Genomic DNA, 25,017 nt, shown 5'->3' with positions numbered 1-25,017 from the left:
TCGGGCCAGCAGAAGCTTGGGAGACTGGAGTAACGGCAGTAGCGGCGAGGGCGGCGGCGTGTGCCCAGAGCTCTGCGCCTCACAGAAATACGTCGTGACAGGGTTACTCAAGGGAAGCAAGGGTGGGATGCCGCCGAGCAATTCGTTGGGCGAATGGGAATCCGGGGATCGAGCGGGTGGGAAAGCCACACTCAGCCCGCCAGCCTCGTCATTGCATGAGAAGACCGAGTGAGTGGGATTCTTTCTACGGAACGTGATTGGCGCGACCCTACTGTGGCGTCGATGTAAGGTCTTGAGGCTGGGGCCATTCCCCAATGTCCACCTGGCAGGGAGCACCGGTCCGGTCCACCGGGCTTTCTTTGGACAGGGACACACACACACTAGATACTTGGGGTGCACAAGTGCATACCTGCGCCTACTGCTTCAAGCTTCGAGTGGATTCGATCCGACGACGGCCGAAGAAACCACCTGGCATCAACGGTCCTCCGACCGCGCCTTGCTTTCTCGACTCTGCCAGGCCACTCTAACTACGCCGCCAACTTGCGCAACCCCAATACCTAGAACACGGTTTACCCAAGTCCCAAGTACTTGCAGAAGAGACACCCCGCAGCAAGGGGCACCCCGATCGAGCTAGACGAGGCTTCTCGACTCAAGGGATCGACCATCCTCCGATCGAGTGCTGTCGCTTTCCAGACAACGGGCACAACGAAACACAATGAGATAGCCCTCCCAATTACGAAGATGTCCTTTACGAATGCGCCAGTGACGCGCACTCTCGTTCTTGGCTTGGTGACGAGCTCCATTGCAGCCAGCCTGCTAGACGTCAAGCATTACTTCTACATTGTTGTCGATACCCATCTTTGGCGGTATCATCAAATCTGGCGCCTTCTAGCATATCAGCTATGCTGTACCAACTCGAGTGAGGTGCTATTTGCTTCAATGACCCTCTACCAGTTGAGGGTCATTGAACAGATATGGGGGTCGAGGAAATATGCTGTGAGTTAGATCGACGTACTGGATTGAGCAACACTGACACCGACACCTCCATAGTCATTCGTAGCTGTATCCGCGCTCTTCACCGCAATCATACCTCCCGTCTTCCTATCCCTCGTCCTGCGTCCACTGACGGCCGGTCTGTTCAACTACATGCCTGCCGGGCCAACACCAATTATTTTCGCGATACTCGCGCAGTACCATGCTGTGATCCCACACGTCTACCGATACCGCGTCGCAGCGTCATCAGCACCACCTACGAACGACCAGTTTGTTGGTTTGACCTTCTCGGATAAGTCATACCGCTATGCCCTCGCGTTGCAGCTGGCCCTCTTCCAATGGCCGGGCTCATTGCTTGGAGCTGTCATCGGTTGGGTTGTGGGATACTCATGGAGGAACGACTTGTTACCAGGAGCAGTGACGAAATGGCGCCTCCCAGGATGGATGGTTGGTGTCAGGACGCAGAGAAGACGGAGCGAATTTGAGGGCCTTAGGCGGCGGTTGGAAGGCGAGGGCTCATCTGCCACCGCATCTGGTGCGCAGGGACAGGCTGATGGAGACGCTGGACGGAGAAGACCGGCCGGTCAAGACAGGCGTGAGGACTGAGATAGACAGACAGTCGTTCGTGATCTAGTCGTTCACAACAACCGTTTCCAGATGTGCTATGAACATCGAACCAGACAGCTTTAACTTTGAAAAACCTCACTGGGCCTTGAAACAGGACGGTAAAACGTTCAGGAATCGGCCTTGCGTGGCCTCTGAACGGTACATCCTTGGACAATTACCCAGCACGCCACCTGGAAAGTGATGAGCCCAATCGGATGTACTCGATCTATTGAATTATACAAGATGATCTTTTCCACACAAGAACCCGACGAACCCGTTCGCACGTCAAAAGTGGCCCTGGAGATGCCGATGACCATTCTTGGGACGAAAGTAATGAGCTGCCCAAAAAAGGGTTGGGTTATGTTTCCAAAGTGGTTTAGCTCAGCATGACCCCGGTCCAAGATCCCAGTAATCAAGAACCCGAAATTACGGTGTATTGTCCTCAGATTACAGAGGCATGCTGTTCTATGCGGGTTCAGCAATCTTCATCCAGTAGATTGCGTTTGAACTATCGTTTGCTTCCAAGTCTCCGTGAAAACCGGCAATCTTTCGTCATCCAGCATCCCGAAGGTTGCATAACGTGCTTGAGTTTTCTGGAATCACCTAGTTGGTGGTTGGATGAGGCCGGCGCAGCATGTACCGCTCAGTAGACCATCCCCAAACTAAAAATATGGTCCGCTGACTCTCTTGGCGCTAAGAGTACGTACTGCCGGGCGATGGAGACCGTCCGCCAATAGTGCACCCGCAACGAGGCAGGAAAATGGGTAAGGCGGGCAAGGGACGAACCCAAATAAGTTTAGCGCGCAGAGCCCCGAAGTGAGAGCTGCGAGGCATCGCCAATTGTGAACAGCCTGCAAGGGGGGCAGGTGCGAGGACGCTTGTGCTGCGGTCGTGTCAAACGTGTCTGGCAGACTGCCACCCGCTGCGACAGGTCACCCAACTCAATCTTTGGGACGGTAAACTTACACCCGCCTGTCCACCTTTGGGAAAAGTATGTGCCTCTCTGCCTACTAGCCGGAAGATCACACACGTTTTTTTCTTATCCTCGCACCTTCCCCTCTCGTTTGCCCATCGCCAACAGTTGGTGCTGAGCCCGCCCCGACGACGTTCCGACTCGTCTCCCGTCTCCACGGCGATAGCGACTTCGTTCCCGCAACGGCCAAACCCCTTGCCTCCCACACCAAGGGGCTCCAGCACAAATCCCACCCGCCTGCCACCAGCCACCCTTTGTCCCTGCATACGCAGTGTTGTGCGATCATTCCAACATCCATCCCGTTCGAAACCTATGTACGAGCAATCGCAGCATCTCTGTAATCCGCCGATGAACATGCTCCCTAAGGCCGCGACGACGCCCTAAGCCACCTACGATTCCACAATTTTTCTGTAATATAATGATTTGACGAGCACCGTCCCTTGTTACCGAACCGATCCAAGATCATGAACGGGTACTCCCCGGGGAGGCCCTCGCCGCCCGGGCCGCTGGCCCTGGAGGGAGGTCCTTGGGCGCGGATAGCCTCAGGCGCGATATCATGAACAACTTCGAAAAGGCCTCACTACGTGTTGATCCAGTCAGTTGTCCATGTTAAGCCATGTTGGTGTCGCGTAGTTAGATCTAACAACCTGTAGACAAGCACGAAACTGCCGCCGAGCTCCGCGCTGGTCGACCTCAAGGACCCGATTCAAGTCCATCTGTTGACGGAGACGGCGCTGACAGACAGCAAACAATACCGCATATTGTCCCAGGAAGAGGTGGATGGTCTCAAGAAACAAATTCAATCATTGGCGTTACGAGTCGAACAAACACGCGCGAACCTCGCGATCCAGACAAAGTATCGAGATGCCGCCGTTTCCATGGCCAAACTCTACACACAGCCCGAGGCTAGTAAAAGGAGGAGCTTGATGGGCAGCAACCGCAACAGCATGGGAGAATCCTTGCGAGAGGCTGAAGCAGAGCGGCAGGCGAGCGAAAAACGGGTCCAAGAGCTGTCGAGCGAGCTACGGAATCTCGAGCAGCGTCTGATGGAATCGCAAAGAGGCCTGCTGGAGCACACGGCTGGTATCCTTCAGCTGACGCATAGGGCTTCCAAGAAGCCAGCTAGTCAGCTGCCCGCGCAGCTGATGAATGGAATACCTGGAAGCCCAGAGAGCTTGTACACCTACTCAAACGGTCGCAATAGTTTGGAGGCGGTGGGAAACGGCTCCTTCGACGAAGACGGTTCCTACCAGAACCTCAACGACGAACCTCTCTCTCGCGGGCAACCGAAAGTCAGCCCACTTAATATTCCATCCAAGGCACCAGCCCGAGAGCAAGAAACCCAGCTGCGACAGGAGGCCGAGAAGCTGAGGGAAGAAAACGCCAAGCTACGCGCGCAAGCTGACGCGTTGGCAAGTCTGCAGGAGGAGAACGCCCAGCTCCAAGCGCAAACCGACGTCTTGAGCGGCGAGATCGATGCTCTCAAGAGAGAGAACGCACAACGCTTACAGTCCGTCTCCGATACCGAGCGGAAACTTACGACACTCAACAACTCTCTACGAGAGGTAATTGTAAATTTTAATCCTACCAAGAACGGAGGCTTCCGTGAGCCTCCCTCAATACCAGCCGACGGACCAGCGAAGCCTGGCACAACCTTGGCCGGTCAGTTTGAATATCTGGAGGCTGGCCTGTCGGCAGTGCGGCAGGAGCAAGAGCTCCAAGGGCAGTCCTCTGGCGATCTCCAAGAGGCGGAGGTTGCTGCAGCCCAGGCGTCTGTCGCCCTTTCGCAGGCGGAAAACCGCATCGACGATTTGAACCAGCAGCTGCGGGACATCCTTGTCGCAGTCGACCCCAGCTATCCCGAGGTGCCAAATTCTGGTCTTGACGGCCAGTTCGGCTGGCTTCAGCGTGCTTTGTCTGTTGTGGAGGAGGAAATGAAGAAGACGGCCACCCAGTCGGCTGTCAAGAAACAAGACGATGAGCAGGTCGAGGCTGTGCTGATGGGCTTGTGGGAGATCGTCCAGACGGGCTTCGCAACCATTCAAAAGCAAAAGGCGGACCGTCGCCGCACGCGGATGGAGCAGGGCGTGTCCGATAACGATGACGACATGTCAGGCGATGAAGCTGTCGACACCACGGAGCCGTACTCGTTGTCCGCGTTCTCGACCAAGGTGCAGTGGCTCTACAGCCAGGCTACTAGCCTGAAGGAGCAGAAATCGGTCCTGAAGCGCCAGATCAAGCAGCAACGCGAGTTGAATAACAAGTCGGACTCGCAGAAGGATGAAGAGTTGAGGGCAAAGCAAGACCAGCTCGAACAGCTGCGGGCAGCCCAGATGCGCTCCGAGGAGGAGAAGGCTCTCGAGTTGACGCTCAAGCAGGATCAGCTGGATCAGCTTAGGTCGCTGCTCGAACGGTCTGAGGAAGAAGCGGCCGAGGCCCAAGAGAAGCTGGTCAAGGCCCAAAAGGAGGCGGAGGCCGCGTCGACTATGCGCATGGCCAACGAGTCCAGTGCTGCCAGAACGCAAAACGACATCAAGGAGCGCGACGCCAAGATCGCCTCTCTGGAAGCGAGCACCAAGGAGGCAAGAGCCACGCTTGCGAGCCTCAACACAAACGTTCAAGAGATGAGCGACAAGCTGAGCAGGGCCAATGAGGAGATCGCACTCCTGACAAGCAAGCTGGCGGGAGCGGAGAAGGCGGCAGTCGAGAAGCAGCAAGAGGCTGCAGCCAAGGACAAGGAGGTCAAGGAGAAGGAGGAGGAACTCGAGCGCTTCAATATGATGATTGTCGAGCTGAAGACGGAGCTGACCATCGCGCAAGCCGAGCTCGACGGCGCATACGGCTCCCGTAAGGAGAGGGCCAACCAGGCCGCGGCTGTTAAGAGCACTGTCGAGGTCACGCAGCTCAAGGCGGAGGTCGACCGGCTCAAGGAGGAGCTCAGCTCGACCCTCAAGGAGCTGGAGAACATCACAGCCGAGACGATCAACGCCGAGCGGGAGAAGTTTGAGGTCGAGAGCAAGCTCGATGACGCGCTCGCCGTCAAGTCGAACCTCGAGGGCGAGATCAGCTCGCTCAAGGACCAGCTCGATGCCGAGGTCGACAACACGCGGACCAAGATAGCCAAGCTGCAGGAGGAGCTCGACAACGAGCGGCTCAAGGTGACGCCCGGCACCGGCGCCCGCGGGGCTGGTGCGTCGATGCTCAGCGAGCAGTTCCGTGCCACGATGAGGGAAGAGAGGAAGAAGTTCCAAGAGGATCTCAGGGTAAGTCTTACAGTGCCTGTGTCATATCGGCATCGTGCTAATCATGTGCGCAGGAGGAGCAAGGCAAGAGGAGAAAACTCGAAGAGGAGCTGCAGAAGCTCAGGAAGTCTCAGGGGCCCGGGCGGAGTCCCCTGAGCCCCCGGTGAAGCTGAAGGACGAAGAACTCTGCCCGAACAACAATTCCACCACGCGCCCCCTCCCCCTTGTTGCGAGCCGTCTTCGCATCGACGCGATCGCTACAACGTGTACTGGTACAGACTGGCGTGGCTTCTTTTCTTCGCTTTTTACTTTTTTATTTTTTTTGCATAGCGGGATGACTGAAAAAGGAGATGGACACCCATCTTGCCAAGTCCTTTCTGGCTTGGGATACCACTATTACTATTACTATTGCGATGACGCACGCCCTCTCAGATAGCGCTACCGGGTGTTGTTTGCCGTTGAGGCCATCTTGTATAACTCCAAGCCGTTGTTGCTGTTTTGTTGGATACCACCGGGGAAAGGAAGGGAGCAAAGAGATTGGGCTGGAAGAATTGAATCATGAAGTTGTGTGGATTCTACCTGGCTCCCTCTTGATGATGTCGTGATGCTTGATGGGGCACTTCCAAGGCCCATCATACAGCCGTGCTGCTGCCCGAGAGTCCGTCTCGACCTAAGGGGCCGTTGGTGATGTTGGAATATGAACGCAGACTTGCGCCCGTCGACGCCGCCTGTCCTTTCCCCCACCCACAGAGACGGCCGTCTTGAACTGGTATCGTCCGTACGCCTCCTTCCCGTTGCCTCTGTCCCTCTCCGACACGACAGAAGAGGACCGACCGGTACGCCCACCTCTATCCACGTTTCTCGACATGTCATTCGCTTTTCAGACGGCATGCTCCCACCGGAACAGGCCCTTCTTCTGAGGGCCAGGGCATTCCCATTCTGCTAGCCTCGTCCACCGTCCCCCCTTTTCCATTCGCGGCGGAGGGAACCTCTTTCGGCTCGGTACCCTCACGGGGTTCTCCATCGTCCCGCCCCAGGTGTATCAGCCTCGTTCGAGGTCGTCTCGTGCCGCCTACGTTTGGACACCTCGTCGCAGCGCAGCGCGACCGACGGCAGCTCCCAACATTCGAGGAGCGGAGCCCGGCGTCAGACTCATCTCTGCTCCGGGGTTTTTTATTTTATTTTATAGTTTTTTGTATGTCGAGTGCTTGTGCCTGTGGCCAGCCCGGGATCAGCAACGTCGTGAAGCTAATAACGGAGGCACGCTGGCGTGATTTGAAACGCTCTCCTCGCTGCTTTCTTGTGGATGGCGAGGGCTCTGCGCTTTGCATACAGGTCACCTAGGTTACGTAGGCAGACGGGAAGAGCACTGATGCTCAGGGGATGCCTGAGGGAGAAGCAGCTCCTCATCAAGATCCTCGCCCCCGGTTGAGCCGCAGAATCGCCGTCGTCAAAGGTGCCTTCGTCTCCTCGGAGCCCAGAACACCTTCACCGTCGGAAACCTTGTCCGCACCTCCCCAGCTCTGCTCCTCTTGACTGCATGCTCTGCTCGTATTGAACCTCACACTTGTCGACATTGATTGGGACGCCGCCAAAGAGGCTGGCTGTCTTTCGTTCCGCCTCGTCAATCTCCATGAACTGCCCGATGACTTCGTTCCTGATGCTGCTGCCTCGCTGTCGCCATTGAAGGAAACTCCACCTGAGTCTACGCCGAAGCTCAATTTCGCTGCTGCGCTCCTGCTCCATCTTTACACTCCGCAGCACGAGGACGACGACGACGACGACGACGACGACGACGATTGCGATTGCGATTGCGATGACGCCGCCGCCGGTTCGAGGCCCAGAACTTCCGCACATGGTGGACCGCTGTACGCGGCCAAGACTCCGGATGGAGGCTTGGGGAAAGCCTGTTCTCCCGGCCCCATGGGACGAAGTCCCGAAAGACGGACGTAATCAGCCATCATTTTGTTTATTGACTGTTTTCTTTCCCTCTTCCGAGGTTCAGGCCGAGCAAGTAAACCTTCAACACCGACGCCGATGCTGACATCTGTAGTCTTCCTCGAGATGCGACAACCTAACCTGTAGCCAAACCTCGTCGTGTCCGGTAACGACCCCCCCCCCCCCCCCCCCGTCCTTGACGGTGGCATCGTGTTCTACAATTGAAATGAAACCCACTCAGTAAAGGAAGCGCCTCATCCAGCCTAGCTGTGTTTCCTCTCATCAGACGAGATGGTAGCATCCAGAGGTCTAGCTAAGATGAAGGCATCTCGGTCAAGAGGTCTAGCCCATCCTGGTGGTATCAAACGTGGAGAGGCGTGGAGGCCCTCTCGTAGATGACCGATAGATTATCGCTGGATTGGGGTCTCGCTCATCTCGCCTTGTCATTGGTATCGTCAGAGGGGAAGGGGCATTGCCTCCGCAGTTCAAAGCAAAGCGCAAATTTGGCTTTCGAAGCCCTGGTCGAGAACCCAAGATCTACGCTTTTGCTGATCTTGCCATGTCCATTTTCAGATTGGATGGATTCAGGAGGAGGACCCGAACCCTGGTCACGGTCCGTATACGGCCAGCGTTGGTGGGACTCGAGCTGACTTTCGCAACCAACCTGACGAACCCTCTCACGGCCCTCTCCACACATCCCGCCGCCCCCTCAAAGATGCAAGCAAGCAAGCATTACCGAAACGGAAGGGGAAGAGATAAAGGCAGCGGATCCTGTTGAGATGCCTCGCGGGATCTGCGCCGTCCTCCAAAAGGTCTGGATTATCTTGGAAGGGTGCCCCGTTTCTGCGAACAAAAGGGGAAAGAAAAAATCCAAGTCGGCAACCAGACGACTTGGTCAGCTGGACAAACAGAAAAGGCTGGGCCGGGTGCCCGCCCAAACCCATGCCTTTTCTTTGTCTCTTTGACAACATGAGCCGAATCAGGCACTGACTGTGACGGTCTCTGTCGAAATGAACTTTGCCAGTTTTGTTTCCACGCCGCTTTGGCAATAAGTTTGGTGGGGGAGGCAATGGTGCTGCCGATCGTTATTGTCCACTTGGGGGCGCTGGACTTCCAAAAACGCGTAGAGCAGCTGGGGCCACTGGCCCAAACCGGACGCCCGACAACCCTTGATTGGAGCCACGGCTCTAGTAGCGCAAACCAGGGGGCCACGAGCATCAAAGGCGACAGAGACCTGCAGCGCCCACTTGGGTTTGAAGACTTGTCTCTCTGCAAGACTTGTAGGGGATAAAGTCGTAGTAGGCGGTGGCAACCAGAGCCGTGGTCGCAGAATATCTGCTCCACGACGAGGGGCGGGTAAGTGGAAAATATACCCCCAACTAGCGGTGATCGAGGCAGTTGTCATGCAGCCCGGTGGTATCAGGGACAACAAACAATAACAACAACAATAACACCATGTATGCAACGTGGTTCGGCGGTAGGAGCAGAGCGGCTGCGGCGCGGAATGCTCACCGCTCTCTTCATCCGCAAAAAGTGGTGGAATACTCCCGTCGCCTTAGTCCTGAACCCATGGTTCCAGCACCCTGGTGAAACTGGCTGGTCAGCAAGCGAGCGGTCTCGCTGAAGAAATGCGGTCAAGGCATGTCTTGAGGACCCAAATCCATGTGCATCTTTGTGGATTTGACGGAATCTGACATCAGGCCAAGAAGGAACCCACCGGACCCTGTATCATTTTGAAAGCGAGAGCGCACTGGTGGCGACCACACACGAATCCCTAGGGATTCGTAATACATAACACCAGTAAAAAGCCGGAAGCTGATGCAGATGCAATTCGACAACAAAAAGATGGAGGCGACCCATGGGCTACCCACCGAGGCGGAGTCACCGATAGTGGCTCCAGAACGCCGCAAAGAAGTCTGAGAGGCTTCTTCGCCAGGGGGTTGAGCCTTCTAGAAGGCACGGAACAGACGGGTAAAAGAGGAGGTGCTACAGCTCGGCCCAGATCCCGCTGTGATGTGATTTGAAACGGTTGATGCTGGAAGGTTGGGGCTCTCGCAAGTGGATGAGGCAGGGCAGGGCCGTCGAGAAGAAGAGACGAGACATCGACCGGGCACGGAAGACAGGAGCGCTTCGGGAAAGGCCTGAGTGGACACGCAAGCACGGTCCGGACGTTGACCAGCAAAGGCCCTTCTCTTCGGTCCAGGATGCGACAAGAGGCATAGCAACAGAGTCAGCGACGTGTACGAGCTCTGTGTGGTGTGGGTGTGCTTGTGTGCATCTGACTTGTCACAAATGTCTGGGTAAAGAGGGCTCAAACAGCTTGGGTTGCCGACGCAGTATGTCTTCTGGGCGCGCGCACGATTCCTAAATGTGGCCCAACGACGGATCGAGGACGATCAATCCCAAGGCATTGGACATTGTGATCAAGGCGAGTTGCCGTCAATCAGCTCTTGCCACAGCTTTGTTGCGTTGCTAGCTTCACTATTGACTCCCGATTCCGTCCCAGTACCGGGATCGGAACGGGGGGGGGGGGGGGGGGGGGGGGCCAAACAAGCGGACCAGACTGATTCCGATTGGGCTGGGTTGCGTCGCGAGCGAAAACATTGTGGAAGCTCACGCAAGAGACTTTGCTGCAAGCTGCAACAGCAGGCGGGTTGCAGCATGGCAGTGATATCGCCGCTGTGCCGTCACGCCCGTCCGAGGACACGGGAGGCGAAATGCTTGCCGGTCATTTGAAGCGAAGGGCCGGACAGTGTGTCCGCAAGTCGACGGAAATCGCAGTGGTCGGGGCATGTCATGTGCTCTGGGAGGCGGGCCGAGTCATGGGCTCGCTCCACCCCTTTATACTGTCGCCAGAGCTGCGTTGAGGTGATGGCGTGCGGCGAAGCGGTCTGAAGGCGTTGTCGGTGTGGAAAGACATGAAGCAGAATGCGTCGGGCGAGGTGGTGGTGCAAGGTCGGCATGGTTGTCACACAAGACGCACAACAAACTCGCAACTGGCTTGCAGGAAGGTGTTGCAAGCGCTATGTCTTTCGTACTGCGCCGTTGTAGTGTAGACGACCCGAAACGAACCACCACCTCAGAAGGACTTGTGCAACAGCGCAAGGAATTGCGAGGAAACGGCGATCTGAGTCGGCTTCTCGTCCCATCAAAGAGCCTTGATGCATGCCACTGTGGTCTCGGGTCTCGCCAGAAAGGGCCGACGAACACGCCAATTGTATGGCACTGACGGCGTGGTTGGAACGATGGGGCCTGCTAGTTGATGGTGAGAGGATGTGTAACAATGACACTCTTAAGCTTTGGACCAGGCTGCCGCGGCCAGGCACCGCCTGAACCTAGACCGTAGTCAGTCTCGGTGAGGCGGCAAACGGCAGTCAAGTCAAGAGGCGGCATGCCGAAGGTCGCCATCATGAAAGGCGGTTCCCAGCCCAAGAGGAATCAAGTTTAATTGAAAGTCCGACGCCGGCACGACCATAAGACGTCAGTTCATGGGCCCGGTGCTAATGTGGATTGCCCCGACGGGCGCAATTTCCTTGGAGCTGGAGTGGTATCCTCGGCGCAGCTGAGGCATACGAGGCCTCTCATCGCGGCACCGGAGGACCAGGAAGGAATGGATGCCGCCAAGTCGATGGAAGACATGCAACTGTCGGACCATTGAAACTGGAGGGCAGCCGGCTCGGTTTGGTGGGTGTGAGCTGTGCAGCCTCATTCTCAGCAGCAGTCGTGCGAGGATGACCCTCGCTGACGACCTGCCGCGGTTCCCGGTCTACGGACTCTTAGTGTGCTCCATCAACCACATGGCTAGGCAGGACAGAAGGGATGGAGGGTTCGCCATGGCCGAGGCGTCTGGGTTAACTCGTAGCTCCGCACGCACACGGCCATTTCTCAGAAAAGGAGATTGTCGAGTGTCGACGTCAGAAATTGATTGACTCGTACCGTCGAAGTGAGATGCGCGGTGGCTCAGGCAAGAGTCAGCCGGAGGCAATTTTAGATGCAGCGCTGATTCTGCAAAGGATATGGTGGGCAACCGGGAAAAGATGAGATGATCTTAGCTCATCAACCCGCCGATTCATCAATTTATCTGCATGCATGGAACTTCCAAGTCCGAGAGCTTGCGACGGTTGTCGACTGTCGTCATTGCCAACCTGGCGCTTCTTGAATGTCCTTCTCCGCCGGCTACCAATCGTCTTATCCATCCGCGGGACAGCAGTTTGCGAACCTTATTAAGGAGCCAGAGCCACGTTGGGGTCGCAGAAGAGCGACAAGGGGACCAGGAGCGGGCGTGCACCATTACTCATGCACGGGGCATGCCGCCGCGGACATGAAGCGGGCAGGTCTGAGGACCGGGCAGTTGCCGGCGCCTCGAGACTTTCGAAAATACAATATGCTGTGCGCCGTTGGCGTTTGGATCAAGTGACGGGCACCCCGGGCGGCCTGAAAGAGGACTATCCTACATGTCCCCAGGCGCCGCCGGGGCCCAGGTCCAAGCAGAGGCAGAGGCAGCATCAGACGACGGAGGTTAGCGAGGCACTCCGCCTTGTAGTCGTCGGCCACTTTCCCACTGGCTCCGGTATCTCGGCCGTTTGCACCCAAGAACGGGTTAATTAGCAGCCACACCGCAGGGGCTAGATGTCACGAGGTAAATGCGACCAGCCGCTTGGTGGCCGATGTATATCGAATCCATGGGCGCTCCCAACGACGAAAGAATAGCGACGCAAGGCGGGCCGTCTCCATCTCGCCGTTGTAGGGAGCCAAGAAGTGAGTAAATGGGAAGGCGAACAATGCAGGGTGGTGCATCGTGTTTGCTCCGAATGCTATGGCCGGTTGTCCTTCTCCCGACGTGAAGGTCGAAGGAGCCGACAGACGTTACGACGGATTCGGATCTTGCATCCATCGGCAGCGCTGGATGCAACATGACATGGCTGTGTATGATTCATCTCGTACGGCGCCTCGCGTCGCCTTGCGTCGTATGAGCGGCGAGGATACGTAGGACGTACCCGCTATGCATGCAAGGCATGAACGGAGAAAAGGTGTTGAGAGGTCCGAGGCAGAGTGAGATGGATTGATTCCGAGGGGGCGATCAGCAGGGCAATTTGTTGCTGGTTGGGCTGGTCGCATCTGGAGTGGGAGAGTGACCGAGGGTTGGTGGATCGTGAATCGCATCTAGATGGATCCAATCTTAATGCCCTCGGAAGGGGGGGAACGGCCTCTCTTGGTTCCCTCTTCGCTTCATGGCGTTGGAGTTTCGCCTCATGATTGATGGCTCTATTGCTTCGGTGTCAGGGGGATGATCAATATGGGGTCCAGCGACCTGCCCTAGCTGCCCCGTTTCGCCGTAGCGCTCCTATGTAGTAGGTATGCGAGGTAGGTAGGGGAAAGAGGGCGATGGGAAGGAAGTGGAGGCGAAACAGAGCCCGGTTTTCTGTGATGGCGACCCTTTGTGTAAGAGCACTCACTCGCCGAACACACCGTACAAAGGTAGGACGCAAAACGGGAGGCGCAGACGGAGCGCATTCCGCATCCGTTCTGCGCCGTTCCAGCCACACAAACGTTCAACGGAAATTCCGTCGTGGAGGGAGGTACCGGCCTCGGCAGCCAGCCAAGTACCTTCCTTTCCTTTCCAAGACGAGTGTGAGTGGGGAGGCACGTGAGCGGTAGCAGGTGGCCCAGGCCAGCTGAGGCGACGGTACGTAGTGTATTAGAGATGTGACGGTGGCTTGCCCAAAGATGGCGGGGATCCGACGAAACTCATCGATGCCCGGCTCCGAAAGTCGAATTGAAGACATCAAGGGCCGGCCGCAGGGCCCGTAGCGAAGCACGCTTGGGGCAAGGTACCGGCGGGAGGTGGTGTATTCGTACGAGCACCTACCCAGGCGGCCCTCAACCTCGTTTGACGCAGATTCGATGCAGGGACGGGGGACGAGGAATGACGAGGCCTAGCAGAGTCCAGACTCGGGGCTGGTGGGGGGAGGGCATGATGACTGAGATGGTGGTTCTGGTTCATGGGTTGTGCATGTTGTGAGTCGCGACTGTCTTGAGAACTGTGCGATGGCCCGTAGTCAGGCCTTGAGATGAAATGTGATTGTGAAGTATTCAATGTGTTGGGGGTATGCTACTCGTATCCCGAACTGCGCATCTTCTCCAGACACTGGCTCCCAATTTGCCCGGCCATGACCCTTGGAAAAGGGAAGCATGGGAGGCATTGGTTTGTTTCTTGCATATGGTTTCTGTCTCCCTAGTTGATTTCCGGCCCAATTATTCTAAAATAGCGACCACCAGTCTCCAGTCTCCAGTTTCCAAAGGCCCCAGCAGAGCGATGCAACGCCTCCTCAGCCGACCATGCAGGAGCCTACCTACATCATACATTGCCCTCCATGCCATGGGCCGTGGCTTGGTAATGACGCTCGGCCAAGTGTCGTATTTATCTGAAGGTGGCGGCTTGCTTCGCCATCGAGAGGACGAGAAGCAACACAATGTGAAGCTTCGTGTCGCATTCGATGCGGATGACACCAGCGACCGTAATCGAGTGCAACCGTGAGGAACTGGCTGCATTACAAGAGAACAACGAGCAGATGCATCATGCCGAATGGGCAACTCCTAAACCTCTGGCAACGACCAACAAGGTGTGGCCTGCTGCGTACATCTCAACAGCTCACCCTTCACTCCCACTCTTACTCTCTCACCTTACCTTCCCTTCTCTCTCACCTCGAGAATCCACATCCATGGATGGGAAATTCAGGCAGGGTATCAGGTGTGCGTAGCGAGAGGCTTTTCCTAGATTCCCAGGCACAAGGCGCCTCTCCCCCCAGGGCCCCAAATGTGCCAATCCAAGACTCCTGGGACCTGGGACTTGCAAGGGATCCCCCCTGCCGCCCGCTCTCGGTCCCAGCAATCCTCACCTCACCCCTGGCCTTTCCTTCGCTGGGCGGCGCCGGTTCCCAATGGCGAGGTACGCAACTCTTGTGGTAGGTACTATGTAGTTAGGTACCTTTAATTCTTTTTTTCCCCTCTTTCTATTTCTCTCTCTCTCTCTCTCTCTCTCTGTCCCCACGCAACCCGTAAAGATGGCTATTACCGACGGCGCGGAATGGCTGGGTTGTCTCAACTAGCCCTTGCCGCTCCTAATTGCCTTTTTCCATCCTGGTCGTCCGTGTTACCGCAGTATTTCTCGAATTTCCTTTCTTTTCTCGCCCTTTTTATTCCTCCGATGCTTTCTTCTGCCCCTTGTTGGAGTAAAACCCCATGCCTCACTTGAGGTTAGCGCACGACTGGGCGATCTGCTCTCCTTTGTCCCCCCCCCTAATCCTCTCAAGCCTCTTCCGTTGGGTTTGGAGTCGTGATCCTCCTGGTCCCCCTATCGCTAAGAGAGACATTGCCATCCGCTCGGACACACAACATGTCGAGCGGATGGATGGAAGCAAGGACTATCTAGCAGAAAGGGGCGCTCTGCTCATCTCGTGTTTGTAGGTTTCTGCGACCATCCTTACTTGCCGATGGCGCTATTCATCCGTACCTGCACAACTCTGCCGTCCAGACAGACTGAAGCAAGCAAGCCCAGGAGCGGACGGACGCTCAACTGGATAGTGTTTTGACCTACTGTCACCCGGCTTTCCACCTCGCTGCACTGGTTCTCGCGAGGCACGCACCACGCCCGCCACGACGATGAGGCACATGAGGAGAGCGCGACACGACCACGCTCTCGTGTAGGTACTGAGTTTCGCCCGCCGCTGAAGCACTCCGCAGTGCCGGAATTAGGATGCCTTGCCGCTGGCCGATATTATTACGAACGTTGTTGACTCGCCGCCCGCCATCTTTGACAGCCTTTTCGCCGCACACGCCCAACGATTCATCTACCTTGCCGCTTGCCTTTACCTTCTTTTGTTTCGCCTCGCCGCACACTTGCCTCCCTTCTTGTCATGTCAGTCAAAAGTCTAGCCCGAGGTAGCCTCCTGAAATGATGCGGTGGCCCCCTCCTGAGTCCTTTGCCGGCCGACGGCGGGGCGCCCGCGAACAGGTCGACTTGTCTCTTTTTCTTTCAACTCTTTACACATCTACTATTCGCCTGCTGCATACCTGCTTCTTGCACTTGGGGCCCGGATGCCTTGGTACACTACCCCCTGGGGACAAAAGTCTGGTGTTTGGGGAAAGGTCGGTCGCTCTAACGACGCTCCATCGGCCTGGTATGCCCAGCGCCACCCCTTTTCCCCGTCATCTGGCTTCCGAAGAGGAAGCTTCACAAAGCTCGGGAGAGCCAAGAAAAGAAGAGAGGCTAGCGGGTGTGTTCCATGAGGTATCCATTTTGCGTTCCGTTCTTCGAGATCACCGACAGGCGCATGGGTCGTGGCTCCCCCCCAGCGTCTCCAGCCGGCAGGGACAGGCCCGAGTGGACCAAGAGACCAAAGTGCCATGAGTACCAAACGAGTTGTTCGTCCACCCCCCCAGCCCGGTGCAAGGATGACCTTGGTGCTAATCGCCCCAGCGTGCGATGAGCGTGGCGTGGCATGGCATGGCATGGGGCATTGGGACATCAAGCATGGGAGCATGGATAATGATTTCACCTTAGTGGCCCGTCTGCTGGTACCGGTGATGGGCGGGTGCGAGTAGCAGCGATTTCCCAAGTCCGCCCCCCCCCAGATCATGTTGGCGGTGTAAATGACGAGTGACGAGGCGTTGTTGCTGATGCCTCGATTCGCCGTTCGCGATGCCACCGATGGCAAAGGAACTACTTTCTGGGCCCCGATTCCCGTGTCGATACACCCCCGGTGCCACTTTGCTAGGGGCAACAATGTGTACCGGCCGGAGCGGAGGGCAACTTACATGCATGTATTGACCACCTCCGTGGCGTGGCGTGGCGTGGCAGGCATGCGAGTTGCATGCATCGTTTCTTACTCGGTGATCCGCCGTTCCTCGGGGACCTACTGAGGGCGGGTTTTCATTGCTCTGCTGCTGCTGCCGTTCCCGCCGCTGCTTGTCGACGTCGGCGGTCGAGCCAAGGGCGGAATTGGCAATGGCGGCGGCCGTGGCTTGCCCAGGCGAGACGGGGAACGACTTCACAAAGGGACGTCCCACGATGACGCGCTAAAGCCACCTAGAACGCGGTAGCGGGACGGACATGGAGGGGGAGTGATGGAACCTGCGGCTTGAGGCGTCGACGAGGCGTGCCGTACCTGGCAGAGGATTGGGCAAGGTGCCAAACCCACGGACGGGATCTGGAAGGGATGCCGTGATGTGTGATGTGTGATGCGAGGGAAGAGCCTGGACAAGAGGGAGGCATGGTAGGGCATGTGTGGGCGGCATGTATCGGGGGTGGTACCTTTCCAGCACCTCTGCGGCGACAAGGTACGAAAGGGGTACTGCCGGTCTTGCACAAGCACACACACACACACATACACACACCATGCATACACAGCACACTACGACGAACACATCAACACGAACACTACCATTGTCAGTGTTCCTACTGCTACCACCTCAGCATCAGTGTCTCTCGGTCAAGTAGTGAGTGGCATGTCAGGCCAAGGGGGAGGGGGGAGGGGGCCGAGGGAATGAGTGCCCAGTGGATGCGGACGCTAAGATATGAAGCTCCGAGTGTGTACGAATAGTGTGTGTGAAGGACGGACGGTGCCCACCACCTGGCACTGCACTCATTCTGCTCTCTGAGGTGCATTGAGGAGGGTGCATTGCCAGCAATTTCACCCTCACCCAACCCATCCAAGCGCATATGAGTTTCCCCCTAGTTCCTGGACCCAGTGTCAGGGTACGTACCTTGCAGCGCTCCGTCACCGATGGAGACCATGCATACAATGTATCCATACCTTCCTTGCTTCACTCCTACTCGCTTCTCAAGGCCCAGGAGGCAAAAGGGGGGAGGGGCCCTTCACGATGAATTTAGTGTGTGTCGACACTTGACACCCTCTGTACGCTACTGTACAGTAGAGTAATGTAGGGTTGTCGAGGAGAGGGTCAGGCAGTCTTCGCTCAGCCAAGTCCATGTACCTCTCAACCCATCTGCCGACGGCTAGTGACCTTTTTTTTTTCCCTTCCCCTTCCTTTGGTCGTTTAAGACGCTACTCCGTACCTTTCTCAACATGCATTGATGGGCCTACACACCACACACCACACACCACACACTCATTGTAACTGCCACCATGTACGTACCATTTCCCGCCTGCTGGTACCTGCCTTACAGTACCTTACCCTCCCATACCATACCATCTTATATTATTGTTTAGCTTTAACGTACTCCAGTCCGTCCCGGCGCTTTCTCTCTCCTTTTTTTTTTTTTACTCTTTCCATCCCTTCCCCGGCCTGCATGCTGCACTGACCTGACCTGACCTTAACCTGGGCTGGGGCCTGACCTGACCGTACCTAACTCCGTACACCACTTGCCGACCGTATTTCTCTCTGCCTCTCCCACGTCCCCTACTTACTAGACGTCCCTTCCTTTCCTCTTTTCCTTCCTTCTCCGTTTGTAATTTCCTTCCCAATTTGTAATTAACAGACGGATCCTTCTCACTCTCTCTCACTCTGGGCCTGCTTCGCACTCTTTCCCTCCCAGTCTCCCAGTCTCTCATTATCACTGGATATCCCATACACCCCTGAGCAATCTCCGTCGCTGCATCCTCCTTTAAACAACAACCAAAACTTACCTCCTTCGTCCTCCCTCAGCCTCCAATAGACTTTCACCCTTTCCACTTCTTCACGGATTCCCTTACAACCGAAGACGGACGGACACTTTTACCTCGCCTCAACCACGACCACCACCACATCACGATCTATACCGCATCACCCACTTGAGCGCATCCTCGGGCTCGCAGCTCCTGTCGATCCTAGCCAACGAGATTCCAGAGTGACTTGGGCCGCTTGTTTGCTTCTCAGCTGTGCATCTGCAGCAAGCACGTTCCCACTACGCACACCGGACTCCTGTGGTCCAGCCGCTCCTTCCTGCGCTCTTCCACCGGCCGACGACACTTTGAGCAAACATCCCTCGGCCACATTTGAGAAGCAGTACCACGCACCCTCGACCACTCCCATTCTACCGCTGCGTCCCGCGCCGCGCCACAGCAACCTTTGATTCTGTAAGTTGCCATAGGCCTACCTGGCATACCCGGCCCAGGGGCGTTGCAAAACTAGCAGTCGTTGCCCCCATCCTCCCTTCGACACACTCCGCGTTCATTACACGGGACTTCGGAAACCAGCACCTGCAATCGCCCGTGTGTGTCGCTCACGAGACCCTCTTCGTCTAACGAAAATCACCGACGCCTGTTTGCTGGTTGTCAACTAGATATACTCTTGCTAACTTGCTCCTTCGGGAAACACTAGCCACACTACGCATATCCAGCTTTTAAGATCTCGCTGGCTTCGCACCTTGACTCAACGCTGATCTCGAGTGTGTAACCCTGAATCTTGGCCTGGTTTCCGACGACCTTCTGGAATAGCTACGGACTCCGACGACCCGAAAGGCAGGCAGCAAAAAACTATCTTAAACCAATAATCTGAACCTGAACACGATGGCGGGCGAACAGGGTGCTGGTGGCGGCATAGAGAGCAATCGTCGCCATTTGTCGACATCGACTCGGGCCAGCGCCGAGAATGAACCCATTCAGGAGACCGAGCCCCAGGCGGGCAAGCAGACACAGCAAGAAGAGGCCAAGACACAATTCCAACAATCGTCACAAGATTCCCCCAGGGGCTTTAACCCGCCGTCTAATACGTCAACACCCCAGACGGCGCCTTTGATGGCGAGGGCATCATCCAATAGCTCGACAGTCTCAACTCCGAGTGCTCCTACAGACAGCTATTTTGGGAGCGTCCCCGAGGTCAAGGCACCCGCCCCCCGTATCTCTCGCCCGATCGAGCCCCCGGTGACGAAGGTGACTCTGAGCGAGTTGGACGTGTGCAAGATCATGCACAACCCCAAGCTGCGCCACGATATCAACTTTGACCCCGAATTGCATTTCCGACCCAACCTGGATGGCGACAAGGGCAAGAGGAAACAACACAAGGCCGACCTGTTCTGGAACACTCTGCAGGAGCAGCTCGCCCAGTTTGTGAGGGAACCAGAGGCCTTCTTCGCTGCACACGGCCAGGGAGACGATTGGTGTCTGCCATCTTTGCTGAAGGCGGTCAAAGAAATCATTCAGACCCTCGTGCCTCAAAGGGACAGGGTTTACTTGGACGAGGGGTTGAATGTCGACTTGCTGATGCAGCAGTTCTACAGGGGCATTGCGGACTTGGAGAAGCTGGCTCTATGGCTGTCCAGAGTGCTTAAGTCACACTGCGCTCCGATGCGCGACGAGTGGGTTGACCAAATGTACTCGCAGCTGAGCAACGGCAACAGGACCAACAATGTGGAGGAGCTCGTCAAGGGCATGAAGAGCCTCCTCAGCGTGCTGGAGGCCATGAAACTCGACGTTGCGAACCACCAGATCCGCTGCCTCCGCCCCATTCTTATCGAGGGAACCATCCCGTTCGAGCGAAAGTTCTTTGAGAAGAAGATCCAGGGCAACAAGCTGGACGTCACTCAGGCAAATGCCTGGTATAGGGACGCAGAGCAGAGATACGCCGGCTCCGTGTCGCCAATCGCCGCTCACTCTTTCGGTGAGATGTCGGTATTCTTCGAGGCCATCTCCCGGCTGATCCTGCCCTCGGTCTCGGAAAAGGCACTGCCCAACACCTTCATCTTTGACGAAGAGAGATTCATCAAGCTCCGCGCTGACATGCAAGATGCTATCAACCTGGAGGTCTGCATGCGCATGTACGACGACCTCGAGAGAGTTGGCCGGTTCAACGCCCCTCTCTTCGCTAGCTCCTTCCCGCAATTCGACGACGAACCCCGCAGCCGCCCCCTTTCCATGACACCCGACTTTAACTTTAACACACCTCCGTCTCGCCCGTCAAGCTTGGCCTTCAGCTCCGGCGACTCCGCCACTTCGTCCCCGCGATCGTCGCTCGTCCTCCCGCCCCAGCCGACATCCGATCCCACAGAATCCCTGAGCAAGGCCCGGGATCTTTACAACTCTCTCGTCGCGCTCCTTCACACCTCGCCGCCACCTCGCAGGCATGAGTCCCGGTGGGAGGCTATTGCTCCTTCGCTGGCTCTTCAGATCTTCCGCTTCACAAACGCTCCGGCCGACATGCTGCCGGTCTTCGAGTCCAAGCTCGCCTCGCACGTCTGCGACATCAACAGCCCTCTCTTCCAGGAGGTTGAGCAGCACTTCCACCACAGACTCCTCATGGAGCTACAAAAGCGAGTCCGGGAGTACCGCGGTCTGACTGGAGTTGGTCTCTTCACGGTTGCTACCGGTGGCCGCGCCCACGGTTCGGGGCGATCATGGAACAGCAGTCCCGACCGTGAGAGCTCCGTCTCGGACAACAGCCGGGAGTCCCGTGATGATGGCGGCATTGAGGACATGGCGACTCGCCTGGCACACCTCGGCATTCTCCACTGGAGAGTCTTTGCCGGCCTCGCCTATACCGAAGACGAACAGGCCGACAGTGTGATGGAGATGAACCAGTTTTAAGGCATGCCACGATGCGTTTCAAGACACCAATCTTTAATCAAGGAGATGCTGGCAGCAAGACCAGCAAAATCCGATACGCCCAAGCAAAAGGGCTTCTCTATTATGTCTGGCCGAACAACAATACCCCTTTTTACAGTATTTTAATCTTGCATTTCTCAGCTTTTTCTCGCAAGACTCTTTTGGCTACGGGGGTTTACGGAACCTTAGACGGTGTTTAGGGAATCAATACATCAGGCTCGCGCTTTTTGCCGCGCTGAGTAGTTGGGTAGGCGTTGCATGGGGAGGCGGTCACATCCAGATACATAGCGCACGCTGTTTTTCGCATTGCAGAGACAGGAAATAACAGTCTGATTGCCATACACTACCGAGGATCCTTTTTGGTTCGATTGTGATATGTAATGGCACTCTAAAAATACGCAGTCTGCTTTGTCATTGTAGTTTATTGCAGAGCAGCCAAACTCGCCCCCTCCCCCTCCAATGGTCTTCCAGCCGTCATTGCAACTGACCAAGCACATCCGGCCGCCGCAATGCGCACGATGGATGGAACAAGGGTGTGGGTAGCCTCCAAGCAAGCCACGGTAGCACGCAGGTGCGTGATGACGAACCAATCGGGGAGTTTGATATGAGGCAGCCACATTGTCTCTCTCCTGCATGAGCTTGATAGAGGGAGGGAGGGGGGTGGGAGATGGGAGGTGTTTGAGGACAGACGCTGCGGTAGCTTGCATGGAGGAGGATTACGTTCCAATGACTGCGGGTAGCTGCTGCTGTTGTTGTTGTTGTTGTTGTTGTTGTTGTTGTTGTCCCCCTTTCTCTTCGCGGGCTGCTGACGGGAGGTGTGTTTTGGGCAGGGTGGATTCTGAGATATGTGCACTTTCTGCGTTGGGTCGTGGAAGGGATGGTGTTGTTGAGGGGTTGCAAAGGGGCCTCGCCTGTCTTGTGGCTTCTTGTGGCCCGTAGAGTTTGCGAGAGGTGGCGTCTTTTCTTTGGCTGGTTTTTTTTTCTCTTTCTTTGCCATCTGCTATCTTGGGTCTATTCGAGTCTCATGTATAAGAGCCACCGTTCGTGCATCGGGCTTCGCTCCAAGGGGACCGCTGGGAATGTTGTCCGCCCTCCCGGCAGAGATGTCGGTCGCCTTGCTGCTGTGGTCTTGGGCAAAATGGCTTCCGAGATGCAGGTTGCGTCGCGAACTTGCCTGGGCGTGGGTGTCGTTGACTTCCTGCCCTCGCATCCCACGTGCCTTGCTCTCAGTTGAACGCAACAGTGGCTCCGGACGGCACTTGCAACGTGACCGAGTGTCCGCTATGCTTCAACATCCACCCGCGGGATGGGCCAAGGTATCTGAGATAGTTGAGATGGGGCCATGAGGTCCCGGGCATGTCGTTCGAGATGTCCGGTACGGATACACAATCTTATCTGCCCTCCGATTTATCTAATTGCTAGAGGACTCATCCTCATACAGTACGACTCCGCCGCCGTGGACCCCGTATAAAGTGGGAGATGAGCTCGCAGATACAGACTCGCCTGCACCGCCTGCGTGGGAAGAGGCACACCCCACCGGCACCCGTTGGCTGATGATGAAGTCGCAGTCGGCGGGCCCCGGGCGCCGATCTCCTTTCCCGTCTACGTATTCGCACTCTTCGTATTCTCGCGTGGCCCAAAACGGGATGCCTGGACGAGGCCGCGAAGAAGCCTAGTCCACGACGAGCCCGGAGCAGAGCGAGTCGTTCTTTTTCAGGAAGAAACACTTTGGATAGAACCGCACTCGCCCCCTTCATCGCCCCATGGGTTCCCCTTATGCTAGTGAAGGCAACTCTTCCAAGCGCATATATCTGACGAGTTGTGATGGGAGCGGTCTGGAGATTGCGGAGCAAGATGTTTTCTAGTTTGGTACTCGTAGACATGGAAATGCGCCTTAGTTGGGTATATCCGACCCGAAAAGATATTAGGGCCCTCTTTTGCGTATAATAACTTCGATGCCCGGAAATACTCAATGCCGACAGTGGCTAAGACTCTGTGCTCCGGAGCGTGGAATTGGAAGATTTCTTGGTCTGGCCTGCTGGTCAGACGTTCCTTGGTCTCGTCCAGGAATGGAGTCAAGCGCCACTAGGTCTATCTCTACTTCAGACTTGTTCCAGGCCCACATCTACCAGGGTTACTGTAAAGTTTTTCGTGGTTCGCTGCACGTGTTGTTGACAAATTCGTGGCAGGAGAATGAAAGCCGATGGCCGGACTTTGTGTTCTGGTATCAGAGAGGCCTTGCGAGGTTGGCGGCTCTTACAGTTTCTTCGCTTGTTATGCTCTTGGACAAGGAAATCCCAAGCAAACACTAGATGATGCTGTTAGTGACGTAGAAGCTATAGCTGCACATGGGTCTAAGTTCTAGAGCTTTCGCAGGTGCGGCCAAATGGCCATATGATGACGTGAAGAGTTAGCTCCACTTTTCGTCGTCTTCGTTCCCTACTTCTTCGTCGTCTTAGACGGCCTTGAATAGTAGAATAGTGAGACATAGTGCTATGGGGAGTCGATGACAGCTGTGAGCTTGGACGAAAGACAATGACGGAGGTTCGTGATAGACCAGATATCCATGATTCGAGATTATAGATCCTCCAATCCCCTAAACAACTTTCCGCATACATTGACGTCCTTCGTGGTGTATACTCTAAGCCCTGGGTGTCTTGGCGGTAATTCCATGCTTGATCTGGTTGCTTTGCTAGAAGGATTATTCACGGTTCCTATGCGTCCGAGACCTGGGCAGGTGCCATCTAATCTCCAGTGATACCACTGAGTCCTTGCCAGTGCAAACAGCCACACGAGTATCTGACTTGTAGAAGCGGCCCTCGTTGTATATATGGTTGTCGTCATCTATCTTTCGAGTATGACCCGGGGATCGAAGCTCAAAGCCTGGGGGTTACAAAGATTGGAAAACAGCCCAGAGTAAGAAGATGAGAGCCATCTGTAGTTGGTGCCCCTCCTCGATTACAATTGTGCTTCCTGAAGAATACAATGGCTTTACTCGAGGCCTCGCATTTAAACTAGTGTCGATGGGACGCAGAGCGCGTTGGCCAAATTGCTTTGGAATACATAGATACAAGATTTTCGTCAAAGGAATCGATGCTCTCGTCAAGCAGTGCAGTCCCAGCAGGGGATTTACGGCTCTAATGGAACAGCTTACACTAGGCCGATATGTTCTAGGCATCTATATATAATGCGGAAAGAGAAAGCTCCGCTACACATTGTTGATATTGACTCATCTTTGTATACACTGCCCGTGTTCGAACGACTTCGTCACCCATATGTAATAACGGCAGAGAAGTCGATCTTGCTTTGGTCTTGGCGAACGTAACCACACAAAGTGCAACGCTATACTATATTGGTTGAAAAAGGGCCTACGAGACGGTGGTTTCGTGCAGTGGGGGTTGAGCGGCGCTATCCGAGTTGCGGCTCAAATGACTCTGGGGGCTGGAACGTCACCGAACTGCCCCTATCTGTTGCACATGGCTTCAGAACCATCGGCCGACAGGCGAGGCAGAAACCGCTAGATTTACCGTGGTCATCCCCAAAGTGGTAAAGACAGTCTTGTTCGGTGAGAGGCAGATCACCTAGTGGACAGGACACCCCTTCCCGAAGTGAGAAACAGACGGGATAACAAGAAGTCTTGCGTACTTGCCAGGTCGAGAATAGAACCAGACGACCCCCGCCGCCCTCAGACCTTGACAGCCCGCCCCTCTCAAATGTTTACATG

At 55.9% G+C, this 25,017-nt stretch overlaps 4 protein-coding genes across 4 annotated transcripts; 3 read left to right on the top strand and 1 right to left on the bottom strand.

Moving 5' to 3' along the window:
* Positions 1–741: 741 nt before the first annotated feature.
* Positions 742–1,599, top strand: ColSpa_10114 (DSC E3 ubiquitin ligase complex subunit 2; the record flags this gene model as incomplete). Its single annotated transcript, XM_049276326.1, has 2 exons — positions 742–996; positions 1,051–1,599. 2 exons carry the CDS (start codon positions 742–744, stop codon positions 1,597–1,599), a joined length of 804 nt encoding a protein of 267 aa, XP_049132283.1.
* Positions 1,600–3,128: 1,529 nt separating this feature from the next.
* Positions 3,129–5,981, top strand: ColSpa_10113 (uncharacterized protein; the record flags this gene model as incomplete). Its single annotated transcript, XM_049276325.1, has 3 exons — positions 3,129–3,167; positions 3,226–5,835; positions 5,889–5,981. The coding sequence occupies 3 exons, from the start codon at positions 3,129–3,131 to the stop codon at positions 5,979–5,981; spliced, it is 2,742 nt and encodes a 913-aa protein (XP_049132282.1).
* A 1,242-nt stretch (positions 5,982–7,223) lies between these two features.
* Positions 7,224–7,671, bottom strand: ColSpa_10112 (uncharacterized protein; the record flags this gene model as incomplete). Its single annotated transcript, XM_049276324.1, has 2 exons — positions 7,224–7,350; positions 7,382–7,671. The coding sequence occupies 2 exons, from the start codon at positions 7,669–7,671 to the stop codon at positions 7,224–7,226; spliced, it is 417 nt and encodes a 138-aa protein (XP_049132281.1).
* Positions 7,672–19,262: 11,591 nt separating this feature from the next.
* On the top strand, positions 19,263–21,275 carry ColSpa_10111 (protein SOK1; the record flags this gene model as incomplete). The annotated part of the gene is made up of 1 exon (XM_049276323.1): positions 19,263–21,275. The coding sequence occupies one exon, from the start codon at positions 19,263–19,265 to the stop codon at positions 21,273–21,275; it is 2,013 nt and encodes a 670-aa protein (XP_049132280.1).
* Between the last annotated feature and the right edge of the window lie 3,742 nt (positions 21,276–25,017).

The sequence above is a fragment of the Colletotrichum spaethianum genome (assembly GCF_022836535.1).
Source record: "Colletotrichum spaethianum MAFF 239500 DNA, contig33, whole genome shotgun sequence".
In the NCBI taxonomy this organism is placed as follows: domain Eukaryota; kingdom Fungi; phylum Ascomycota; class Sordariomycetes; order Glomerellales; family Glomerellaceae; genus Colletotrichum; species Colletotrichum spaethianum.
This window is presented reverse-complemented; position numbering and strand designations above follow the sequence as displayed.